General features: G+C 45.4%; 1 protein-coding gene across 2 annotated transcripts in view; it reads right to left on the reverse strand.

The window, feature by feature from the left end:
* The window catches only part of DCAF7 (DDB1 and CUL4 associated factor 7), a 31,393-nt gene extending 19,557 nt beyond the window's left edge, over window positions 1-11,836 (reverse strand). For both annotated transcript variants that reach the window (XR_306464.4, XM_003131294.5), the window contains exon 1: window positions 11,467-11,836. Coding sequence is in view for 1 of the 2 variants with exons in the window: in XM_003131294.5 (XP_003131342.1) it covers window positions 11,467-11,604 (138 nt within the window). In the remaining variant the exon portion in view is untranslated. The remainder of the gene's footprint in view (window positions 1-11,466) is intronic.
* Between the last annotated feature and the right edge of the window lie 1,271 nt (window positions 11,837-13,107).

The raw sequence follows: 13,107 nt of genomic DNA on the forward strand, positions 1-13,107 counted from the left end.
CTTTTCTATGCTCAAACACAGGCATACAAGCATGTTTTCCTGCAGTTTCTGCAAAAATGGGATACTACAGCCAATGCTGTAAACTTTTTATTTAACGAAATAATGGGTATCCATCAGGTCGATGTGTAGACCAACTCATTCTTTAACCGATGCACAATATTTCACAGAATAAATGTCCTATCATACCACTCAGCAACTTCCCTAACGGTGTACACGGTTTCCCTTTCTTGGCACTATTTTTGTTCAGTCATGCCCACAGCATGTGGAAGTTATTGGGCCAGGGATTAAACCTGAGCCACGGCAGCAACAAAACCGGATCCTTAGCTACTAGGCCACCAAGGAGCTCCTGCCACTACTTCTTACATGCCTTGTACATATATGCTGCTGTCTGGATTTCTTTCTTTTTTTGTCTTTTGTCTTTTTTTAGGGCCACGCCTGCAGCATATGGAGGTTCCCAGGCTAGGGGTAGAACTGGAGCTGCAACTGCGAGCCGATACCATAGCCACAGCAATGCAGGATCCAAGCCACATCTTCAACCTACACCACAGTTCACAGCAACACCAGATCTTTAACCCACTGAGCGAGGGCAGGGATCGAACCCGAGTCCTCGTGAATACTAGTTGAGTTCATTAACCATTGAGCCACGACATAAACTCCTGCTGTCTTCGTGTCTGGAGGCCCAAGTCCCAAAACTCTATTTGAAGTGCATTTTTGTTCTTTCTCTGCCACTCCCTCGGCTTATGGAAGTTCCCAGGCTAGGGACTGAATCTGAGCTGCAGCTGTGACCCATGCCACAGCTGTGGCAGCGCCGGATCCTTAACCCACTGCTCCTAGCCACTTCAGAGACAATGCTGGATCCTTAACCAGCTGTGGAACAGCTGGAACCCCAGGTATATGCATTCTAAATTGTGGTAGATACTAATTTACTTTCCAAATAGGCTGCAGTAACTCACAGTCCTACCAGCAGTATGTCAAGGTGTTCACTTCCCCGTGTTGTGAGCAACACTAGAAGCAGTAACTTAATTTTTATAAATTTGAAAGGGAGAAGTAACACCACAGGGTCAGTTCTCATTTCCCTTAACTACCTGTGAGGTTGAGTATCTTTTCCTGCTTATTGATTATGTGCATTTTCTCTTCTATGAACTGGCTACTTATACTCTTTGTTCATTTTCTATCACACTAAGTTAATTAGCTCCTACTGGCTGTTAAATTTTGAAAATATTTTTCCTTGGCCTATCATTTGTCTTTTGAGTTTGTCCACAGCATATCTTTTCACACAGAAATGTTTTATTTGTATGTACAGTGAACCCTGAACAATGCAGGGGGTTAATCTGTGTATAATTTCGTATCTAACTCCTCTGCATTCTTGGATTCAACCAACCATGAACCCCGTGTAGGACCACAGCACTTACTATTGATAAATATCCACATCAAACCTTCACCGTTCAAGGGTCAACTGTACTACAGGCTATCAGTCTCTCCCCTACCTGACTCTGGATTTAATGATTAGCTTAAAAGACCACCTTATCCTCTGCTCACCCCCAACTGCCCCAGCACAAATAGCCTAGTCTATTTTCTTCTACTACGTTTGTGGGACTTTTCTTTACATTCAAATATTTGCTCTGGAATTGATTTTCATATACGACATGAATTAAGAGGACTCTAAATTTTTCTGCCATATGGCAAATTATGTCATATAATTTATTTTTTCCTCAGTGAATTGAAGTTCTTTCTTATCACTAATACATTTCTACATACACACTTGGATCTGCTTTGGAACATGCTCTGCAGTTGCATCGACTACTTGCGGTACTGGCTGCAACTATGCTAGTTCTGGTGTGTGTACTCCCATCTGCTAGGGCAAGGGTTCCCCTCTCTTTTCAAAACTTCTTTCTTCCCTATCCCCTCTCCCTTTTTTAACATCCTATTTACCTATTTTTAAGACTCTAGACACAGTATTCCAGCTCTGGTCCTGCTCTTACCTTCTATGTCACTTTGGGAGGTTATTTAGCATATCTGCGCTTCTGTTTCCTCATCCCCCCCCCCCTTTGTTTTGTCTTTTTATGGCCACACTTGTGGCATATGTAGGTTCCCAGGCTAGGGGATGAACTGGAGCAGCAGCTGAGGCCACAGCCACACCAGATCCAAGCCACATCTGTTACCTTGACTGCATCTTGCAGCAACACTGGATCCATAACCCAGTGAGCGAGGCCAGGGGTTAAACCCGCATCCTCACGGAGACTACGTCTGGTTCCTAACCTGCAATGGGAACTCCCCATAAGTTTTGATATGTATTATTTTTACCAATCATCTGATTTCCTTTAACTTAAAAAGTTTTTTTTCCCCCGTGGTCAATTTTTATAAATTATCTTTATAAAATGTATTATTTTCCCACATAAATTTTACATATTCTTACGTATATTCTCGAGTATTTATAGTGCCACAATCTGTAACAGTTGCAGATTTGTAGACACTGCTCCATGCCTTCTGCCATCAAATGTGGCTGGCCTAATTTCTTCCTCCCTCTTCAACAGGATGTCGTCTTTTTGCCTAAATGTCCAAAAGATTTTCTTTACCCTTAAAACACAGACACTTTTTCCTAGGAAAGTTTTCAGTGCCAATTGTTCTGTGTCAGTTTTTCCTGACAGATAGTTTGAACTCATTACTTTAAACCTTTAAAGTCTTCTTTAACTACATATTTGAGTTTGCGTATTTCATTTATTTGATCTTCAGAGATACCAATTATACCTAAGTTAGTCCGTTCTTTGTTTTTTGCATCTGTCATATTCAATTGTTCATTTCCATGTCAATTTATCAATCTGTCTTCCCTTTCCTCCACTGTTTTCAGCAGTTGGTATTCATTTTTATTCTCTTCCCAATGTGGCTTTTAAGTCTGTGATAATTTTTGTTTTCTCTTCCACTATCTTCCTGCTCTACCTGCTGGTGGTTTCATTTTCTCTTGGCACCATACCTCTTTTACCTGATCTCCTGTATCTCTGCTTGGAGTTCTTTACTTCCTTAAGTTCTTTGACTTCATGGTGGCAGGACTGGCTATTAATTTTCAACTAAGGTGAAAACACTCTTCTAGTGTGGACACTTTACCTTCCATTTGCTCCCCATTTCCTCCTTCCTTTCTTACAGTACCTTTCTATTGCTACTATGCTGTTTCCTTTTGGGTTCTTTTGTTTGTTTGTCTTTTCTAGGGCTGCTCCCGAGGCATATGGAGGTTCCCAGGCTAGGGGTTGAATCGGAGCTGTAGCCACTGGCCTATGCCAGAGTCACAGCAACATGGGATCCCAGCCGCATCTGCAACCTGCACCACAGCTCACTGCAATGCCGGATCCTTAACCCATTGAGCAAGGCCAGGGATAGAACCCGCAACCTCATGGTTCCTAGTTGGATTCGTTAACCACTGAGCCACGATGGGAACTCCTGCTGTTTCCTTTTGAATGAGGCAAATTCTGGAGTTCCCAGTGAGTCTCAGTGGGTTAAGAACCTGACATAAGGTCCCTGAGGATTTGGGTTTGATCCCTGGCTTTGCTCAGTGGGTTAAGGATCTGGTGCTGCCATGGCTGTGGCATAGGCTGGCAGCTGCAGCTCCGATTCGATCCCTAGCCTGGGAACTTCCATATGTTCCAAGTACAGCCATAAAAAGAAAAGAAAAAAAAAATGAATGGATCAAGTTCTTTCTAGATGATCAGAAAGAAGTCCCTATGGGAGAGAGGCCAGGGCCATGTTCCAAGTTTGCATAAACACATGAAGCTTTTACATCTCTCCAGCCAAGAGAGATGAGGAGCTGTCAAGCTGCTAACCATTCAGTCTCTTCCAACCTCCCTCATCTGATGCTTTTAGAGACGATGGCCTGTCTATGTGTCTCCTTGTATAGCTCAGCTCCCCTCTTATCCAAGGTGTCAGGTGGCGTCTGGAGACGCTCTGGCTGCCAGCTGTGCCCCCTGTTCTCCCTGTCCCAAACAAAGGGCTGTTGATTTTTTCCATCAAAATCCTATTCTGGAGAACTATGCTCTTCTAAGTTTGAACCTGCAGCCACAAATACCCTTTTTTCAGCATCTTCCTATACCTATTGCGTCTTCATTATACTTCCGTCTTTCCTTACTCACTGTGGGAGCATAAGGAAAAAGTTGTCAACATTTAGGTTATCCCTCTACCTTTTCCTTCCTCCACAGTCTTCCCTGTCCTCCTGCTAAACTACTTCTATCTTCCACCTCCACCACCTTTCTGCAACTACTGCTTTGTAACACGTTGCCCCAACATGTGAAACAAATGCCCCGATAAAGAAAAGACTGTCAAGCAAGATCACTTTTACTTATTTTTAAACTGTGGACATTACTAAACCAGGTATCTCCCAAGGAACAGATATAAAACATACACTATTTTATTCCTGGGAGACAAGACATCTTCACTTTCAATTACTTTTCATAAATAACAACATAAATCACCATCATAGTGCTCATACCTTATCTTTTAAAAAAATTAAAAAGCTGCTGTGTCTACCTTGTTACTATGCTCCTTGAGGGAGGAAACTGTATATTCCACTTTTTTTTTTTTTGGCTTTTTAGGACCACACTCACAGCATATGGAAGTTCCCAGGCGAGGGGTTGAATCGGAGCTGCAGCTGTTGGCCCTCATCACAGCCACAGCAATGCCAGATCCGAGCCATGCCTGTGACCTACACCACAACTCATGGCAACGTAGGACCCTTAACTCAGTGATCAAGCCCAGGGATCGAACCCACATCCTCATGGATACGAGCTGGATTCATTTTTCTGCTGTGCCACAAAGGGAACTCTCTGTATATTCCAGTTTAATTACATACAGTGCTAGTACCGTAACATGAAGGGATTGCATATATGTGTGTGTGTATGTATATTTTTGCATGTATGTATATTTATGCATATATGTGTATGTGTATGTATATTTTTGTAATTAAAAAATGAAAACACAAGTTATCTAAATCAATAACACCACTCTTACCAGTGGAACATTTCTCCACAGTTGCTAAGATAACCAAAGTCAGCTAAGGCGAAGTTCTGTCTGAATAAACTAGTTCTTCTTGGTGTTTCCCATCTGTCCTCTCTTCAAGCCTATTCCTGACTGATTACTGTTGATCAATGCCTGCAGAGAGGTCCTGTCTTGTCAAACTTTGAGATGAATTCTGGCACAGCACCCTCCCGCACTTGGCTCAGAAGCTAAACACTCAGCTCGGGCATCACAGCCCCAGGCTGGCCAGACTACCTACAGAATAAAGATTCACTCGTTCAAAGCACAGCATCCCCAGTAAGTCTGTGTGAACCAGGTTAGGGCAAAAAGCAATATAGCAGCAGAACTTTTTATCAGTGGTCTCAGGGAGGATTTAGTCCTCTACTGTCTAGAAAAAAGAAAGGAGGAGGTTAAAAGCAGAAGAGTTTTTTATACTTTAAATTCCCCTGCTCGCAGTCTTGCCAGGCACTGACGGAGCACCACAAAATTCTAAATATCTATCAAAAATACTTAAGTGGAGTTCCCGTCGTGGCGCAGTGGTTAACGAATCCGACTAGGAACCGTGAGGTTGCGGGTTCGGCCCCTGCCCTTGCTCAGTGGGTTAACGATCCGGCGCTGCCGTGAGCTGTGGTGTAGGTTGCAGACGCGGCTCGGATCCTGCGTTGCTGTGCCTTTGGCGTAGGCCGGTGGCTACAGCTCCGATTCGACCCCTAGCCTGGGAACCTCCATATGCCGCGAGAGCAGCCCAAGAAATAGCAACAACAAGAACAACAACAACTAAAGACAAAAAGACAAAAAGACAAAAAAAAAAAAAAAATACTTAAGTGTACTAAAACACTTCCTCTTTATTGCTGCCAATCTCACATTTGCTAATAAAGAAAACAGAAAGTATCATCGCAATGCAAAAACACATGTGTGTTAAAGCACATATTTGTTGAATGAACGAGTGAGAGTCCTGAAAGGATGCCACAAATACTGAGAAAGAAAAACCTAAATGCCAGACTTTATCTATTATGTGCCAAATAGATAAGGTAACTGTATTAAAGATCACATAGGAATCAACACAGGCTGACAAGGCAAGCTTTCATCCCATGTGTATTTCAAGTATGAGGTAGTCTTACCCAGATTTAGTACCAGTATTCTTTACAGGCACCAGGCATACCTAGGCTCCTCTCCTCCAAACCTCCAAAATGTTTTCCACATGCTAAATCCTAAGGCACAAATGGTCAGCTAGTTAAACGTTAGGGCAAAAGAAGCCCACATGACTCTGCCAATTCTATTCAAAACCGACGCTGAAACATGCGACTCAGTGAAATAGAAAAGCCCGGGAACTGTAACCCATCTTTCCTCATAAAACAGGGGGTAAGAGAGACCACAGATATTGTCGAAACTCAGGAGAAGCACTAGAGTTCTTCTATCAGAGTTACTGTGTTGTGCCAGGTAGAAAGAGAAAATGGGCTTGGAATCTGACAAGAAGCTTCAAAACCACCAAGTGGGTTTGGTTGAAAGGATCCAAGAGAATTTTTCCCCCTGGGTCTTTAAAAGGCAAAGGAATGAACATAAGGACCTTTGTTTTTGTTTGTTTGTTTGTTTTGCTATTTTAGGGCCACACCCTTGGCATATGCAAGTTCCCAGGCTAGGGGTCGAATTGCAGCTGTAGCTGCCAGCCTATACCACAGCCACAACTCGGGATCCAAAGCCGCTTCTGAGACCTATACCACAGCTCCTTGGCAACGCTGGATCCTTAACCCACTGAGCGAGGCCAGGGATAGAACCCGCATCCTCATGGATCCTAGTCGGGTTCGTTAACTGTTGAGCCACGAAGGGAACTCCAAATATAATGACCTTTTGAGGTAACTTTCTGACATACGGCCCTGATCTCTCTCTCTGGAAAATACAAAAGTCAAATTTACCTAATACCCATATAATGCTCCTTGGTGATATCTCAACTACGGGTTCAGCAGCGAAGACGTTTAAGTAGAAACAGCTAACACTGCTAAATCGCTTCCTATGTGCCAGGCAGAGTTCCTAACTCCATTACATAGAGGAACTCATTTGACCTTCCTTAGAACCCTCCTTTTACAGATGAGGAAACTGAGGCACAGAGTTTCACTTGCCCAAGGCCACACAAAACTGAAAACTGGTAGGACCAAAATTTCAACTCAGGCTACCTCAAAGGGGCCCTCTGGTAACTGAGCTTTTCCATGGGCCAGAAGGGCAGAATCAATGTTGGGCTCATGAAGATGCAAAAAGCATTCCCGCCTTTGGTCAGAGATGCGAAGGTAACTCCAGGGTGATGGTCTTAGAGGGCCCCTGGGACCACCTGTGTCTGAATCACCTGCGTGTCTGTGAACGTCAGGAGTGAAGCCCAGGAATGTGCAAGTCTCTCAGAGGACCCACTAAAATTTAGAAAACCACTGCTCCAACACCAGTGCTGTTCTAATCCCCAGCCGAGACCACAAAAAAAAGGACAGAAAACACAATTACCAAGAGTGGGACTCTTTATTCCAGGTGTAGTTGATAGAATCTAATTCTTTTCTTTGCAACAATTCCCAAATGTATTCAGATGATATAACACCTGGAAGTCAAGTTGTTCTTGAAATGCTAACATTTTTAATTCTATCCAACTGCAAATAATTTCACTACAGGAAAAGAGTAATATAATTTTTTTTTTTTTTTTGCCTTTTCTAGGGCCACTTCCCGTGGCATATGGAGGTCCCCAGGCTAGGGGTCTAATTGGAACTGTAGCCACCGCCCTACACCAGAGCCACAGCAACACGGGATCCAAGCCACGTCTGCGACCTACACCACAGCTCAGGGCAACACCGGATCCTTAACCCACTGAGCAAGGCCAGGAATCAAACCCGCAACCTCATGGTTCCTAGTCGGATTTGTTAACCACTGCACCACGACAGGAACTCCTTTTTTTTTTCTGGTCTTTTTAGGGCCGAACCTGCAGCATATGGAGGTCCCCAGGCGAGGGGTTGAATCGGAGCTGTAGATGCTAGCCTACACCACAGCCACAGTAACAGGATCTGAGCCGCATCTGAGACCTACACCACAGCTCATGGCAATGCCAGATCCTTAACCCCCTGCCTGAGTGAGGCCAGGGATAGAACCCAAGTCCTCGCGGATACTAGCCAGATTTGTTACCCTTGAGCCACAACAGGAACTCCAAGGTTTGAGAATTTTAACCAATAATTTTTACTTTTTTTTTTTTTTTTTGGTCTTTTTAGGGCTGTATCAGGCTAGGGGTCCAATTGGAGCTGTAGCCACCGGCCTATGCCAAAGCCACAGCAACGCCAGATCCGAGCCACCTCTGCAATCTATACCACGTCTCACGGCAAAGCCAGATCCTTAACCCACTGAGCAAGGCCAGGGATCCAACCCACAACCTCATGGTTCCTAGTTGGATTCGTTTCCACTGTACCACGAGGGGAACTCCTAACCAATAATTTTTAAATTCCTCTAAATTATGAACTCTTGCACCTTCTTGGCAAAGTTTCTCCAAAACTGAGCTTGATAAAGTGAGATTTACTGGCCACCAGCTCCTACACACAAATCCTCTACAGCGGGGTTTCTCATCTTAATGTTGACGAAGATGAGTTGGAAAATCACTTTTATATTTTCACAACCTCTAGCTGAAATGTAGCATTTCCTTCCATTATAAATGGAGGCAGCTACTCACAGCAGCATCCATATCTGATTTGTCACCAATAGAAATCACCGATGTTTTTCCTATCACATTACAGTGAATATACTGAGATGCTGTTTACCCTTATGGGTACTTCAAAATTAATGATTAAAATGGTTGATGTGATTTAATGAGTTAATTTAAAAGTACGCATTACCACTTAAAAAAAATTTTTTTTCAGAACTGCCATGTTTCAATCCCTTATTTACATGGGGGAAACTGAGACAGGACAGTCAGAAGCCAGTTCCCTTAATAAAAAGAGCCCAAACCACTAGCCCAGGACAGACAAGCTCTCCTGCCCACTGCTTCCCTTAGCAGTATATTCACTAAACCTCTTCTAACCTACTTCTAAAAAAAATAAATAGTTTTGCCTTTTGCTATGCTCACGGCACTCGAAAGTTCTAGGGCCAGGGATCAGATTGAACCAGAGCCATAGCAGCAACTCAAGGCGATGCAGTGACGACACCGGATCCTTAACCCGCTGCACCATGAGAAAACTCCAAAAAATGTTTTTAGTAACTATGAGTCATATGGTTGGTTTCCTTTGTAATCCCATGTATTTTATGCATTTGAAAACATAATTATGAACAGAGGTCTATTGGCTTCCGACTGCCAAAGCTGTCCATCAAACACATATACACACACAAGAACTCTGACCTGGGGCAGGGGACACAAAAACCATTTTAAGACACCACGTTGCCCACATTACGCAAGTGAGTTAAGACAGAGGTAACTGCTTATTCTATTACTACTGGGATTATCAATTAGCATTTTACGACTAAAACCACACTGCCTGCGTGCCTGGCACAAAGAAGGAGCTCCATAATTGAAAGGATAAATTTGGGGGCAGAGTTCCTGCAACCAAAGTTTGACACCAATTACTCCACTGATTCTACCAGCAGCCTAACTGTGGCTTGGTTTCTCATCTCTTAGAAATGGGGCTGCTACTGCTTACCTAAATTGACCTTGCAAGAAAAAAAAATCCATCCGTCTGTGTGAAAAGACTCAAGCCCTTTGAAAGATGTATTTTACTACCACCCCCCCTTTGTTTAAACATGTATTCTTAAACAACAGTTCTAGTGCTCTCAACTTTACTAATTCAGTTTACGCATCAGGACCCTGAATTTCACTTTAGCAGCTCTGCGGTCCACTATGTGCCATAAGGAAGAAAGAGGCTCCAGAAGAAAAATAAAGCTATGTCTTTTCAGGACTCTCTGGTTTCTGTGGGAAATCGTGGACTCCGAGATCAGTGCATACTTTCAGGGATTTGTTTGTAAAGTGTGTATGTGGGATGTCTGGGCAACAAGAGTCCATTGTTCTCATCAATTTCTCAAAAAGGATTACAAAAAATTTAAGACCTAATTTTTTTGGGGGGAGGGAAGGCATACATACAGCATATGGAAGTTCCCAGGCCAGGGGTCAAATTGGAGCTGCAGCTGCCGGCCTACACCACAGCTCTAGCAACTTGGGATCCAAGCTGTGTCTGTGACCTACACCACAGCTCCTGGCAACGCCAGACCCTTAACCCACTGACCAAGGCCAGGGATCCAACCAGCCTCCTCATGGATCCTAGTCGGGTCGTCACTGCTGAGCCACAACCAGAACTCCTTAAGATCTAATTCTAAGATGTGCTCCTGAAAACCTGCAAACAAAATTACAATGCTCAAATGTTTTCTAAAGGACTTCTTTCCTACAACAAACTGTGGGTCAGAAATAATAAAACTTACCTATGCAGTGTCCCACAGCTAATCAGTGGACTAGACAAGGCCTAATCCTAGAGCACCTGGCCTTTTCCCCTGCACCATGCCTCTGCCCACAATTTATTCTTAAATTAGACTGTTCCTGGTGTCAAGCAGGTGTACAGGTTTTAAACACCACTAAGCATGGCTCTCAGTTGCTCTGATCACTATCAGTCAATCACAACGCTTACTCTAATACAATAAATGGCAAACTACGGAGTAATGGAAAGAAAATTCTTTCCACTAACTTATTCAACTTCCAAAACTAAATTTATGTGTCACTGCCAGCTTCAAGCTTCCTCCTATTAACCGCGCTTCTAAAAAGGATTCTCAAATTGTGGATGTCCAGAAAGACTTACTTCTACTCCAGGTTACTTGTCTGTATCAGCATGAAAGATGCCAAGAAAACAAATGGCAAGCATCACCCTTTTCTATGCAGAAGACAATAGCCATTGGCAAGATTTCCAAAAAGAGATAGCTTTGAAGAGGACGAATATGAGGCAGCAATAGCAATGGCAATCCCGGCAGAAAGGCTGGGGAAATCCAGGGAACAGGGGGCGGTGAAACCTGCTAAACAGTCCTAATAGAAATCTAGTGTGGCCAGGGGAGAAGGACCACGGGGCTCCAGCATCTTCTTCGCAGCCATCACTCCCTCATCCCTCCTCCGCCCCCCAACTGAAGCTGCAGGAGAGGAGGGGATAGGCGTGATAAACGGCACAGCTCTGCGCTGCAAACTTGGGTTTGAGACCTGTTTCCGTCACGCAATAGCTGTCTGACTGGGGCAAGTCACAACACGGTGCCTCAGTTCCCCCATCGGTAAAATGCGGGTAACTACACTCCTGACTACCCAGGAATGCTGCAAGGATTAAATGAGACGAGAGCGAAACCCTCTGCACAGGGCCAGACACAGAGGAACCGCTCCGTGGCGCTAAGGCAGGTCCGCAGGAGGGTCCTGGGGTCTGAGCTCCGGCCGGGAAAGGGCGCTCCAGGTGCCCGCGTCCCTCTAGCTGGGTTCCGAGCCCCTGCCCGGCCCACCTTGTTGTTGTACTCCTCCACGAAGCTGCCCAGCGCCAGGCGAAAGCGCTTGTCGGGCCGCACGCTCCAGTTCATGGCGTAGACGGTCCAGGGCGCTTCATACTTGTAGATCTCCTTCCGTTTGCCGTGCAGGGACATAGTGGCGGCGGCGGGGCCGCAGTGCGGGCCGGGACGGCAGCGAGCTGCGGCGGGCGGGGCGCGAATCGGGCAGGGAGTCAGGCCTGGGACGGAGGGGTCCGAAGGGAGGCGGGGCGGGGGCGGGTACGGACAGCCTAGCCCGGAAGCGGGGCCGCTGCTACAGACAACGACAGCCGAGCCCGACCCCCACTTTCAAACCTGCTTCGGCTCGGACAACAACCACCTTCCGTTTGAGACCCCGCCCCACCCTCTAGAACGGAAGCCACGCGACCCCCTCAGCGGCGCCGGCCGTTGGCTACCTGACACGTCCTTTCGAACGGCTCCTTCTCCTCATTGGCTAGTGTACCCGTAGCTTCTGAAACCTCCTTGCTATTGGTGCGTATGGTTGTCATTCCGATTACTTGCTCTGCCCAACTCCAGGGGGCAGGCGCTTTCACAGCCACAAAGGTCATTGGCTGACAAAGATGTCAGTCAGAGAGATAACGGCGCAGTGCGGGTGAATCGGGGTGTGGGCGGCTTAAAAGCTCGCGTACTGTGCAGCAGGCCTCCAAGTTCTAGGCCAAGTCTCTGAGAGTGAAACCTCTTACGTGACTGCTCTGACTTCCCCACTGCAGCTGCTATTCTGACCGGATTCTCCACGTTGGCGAGTGAAAATGAAAAGTCTGCCTTACGAGAGGGCCTGCTGCGTTTCGCGGCACTGAGCTCCCGGGCCTTGCGGACGGGCCTGCGCCGAAGGGAAACCCCTTTATTTCCCTGCTTCGCCAACGCCTCCTTTAAATTGGAATGTTGTTCTCCCAGCGTACCAAGGGCAGACGGCGGACACGCCGCTCTACTCAGGACCAGGCCAGCTTCAGTCAACCTTTCCTGGCCATTCTAGAAGTGCTTGGAATTAGAGGATTGGTCTTCAGCAGGCAGCAACCCCGCCAGCGTGGCTGTCAGCTTCTGTTTCCATCTTTTCCCACGAGCGTCCCAAGGCAAATGCTAATCTAGCCTTAAATATATAAGTGTCTTGAATTTGAAATGGGGAAGGGTCAGAATCTAGGTAACATCTCTTTATAATTTAAATGGTTTCCAATAATTTGCTTTCAACAAAACTAAGCAAAAAATTGTATTGAATTGTTAGATAATATATCATTAAATATAGTATTTAGTGGAGTTCCTGTTGTGGCTCAATGGAAACAAATCTGACTAGTATCCATGAGGACGCAGGTTCGATCCCTGCCCTCGCTCAGTGGGTTAAGGATCCGACATTGCCATGAGCTGTGGTGTAGGCCAGCGGCTACAGCTCTGATTCGATCCTTATCGTGGGAACCTCAATAGTTAGGGCACATGTGACCTTAAAAAGACTATATATATATAGTTTTTAGTGATAAAAGTGATTGTTAACAGAAAACTCAGAAAGAAGGACGCACGTTTGATCACCAGCCCCACACAGTGGGTTAAGGATCCAGGGTTGCCACAGCTGCAGTGTAGACGGCAACCGCAGCTGGGATCTGATCCCTG

The sequence above is a fragment of the Sus scrofa genome, chromosome 12 (genome assembly GCF_054392235.1).
Source record: "Sus scrofa isolate SSC_HxYL_T2T_F1_AM1 chromosome 12, Sscrofa_HxYL_maternal_Yorkshire_Landrace_v2.0, whole genome shotgun sequence".
NCBI classification, from domain to species: Eukaryota; Metazoa; Chordata; class Mammalia; order Artiodactyla; family Suidae; genus Sus; species Sus scrofa.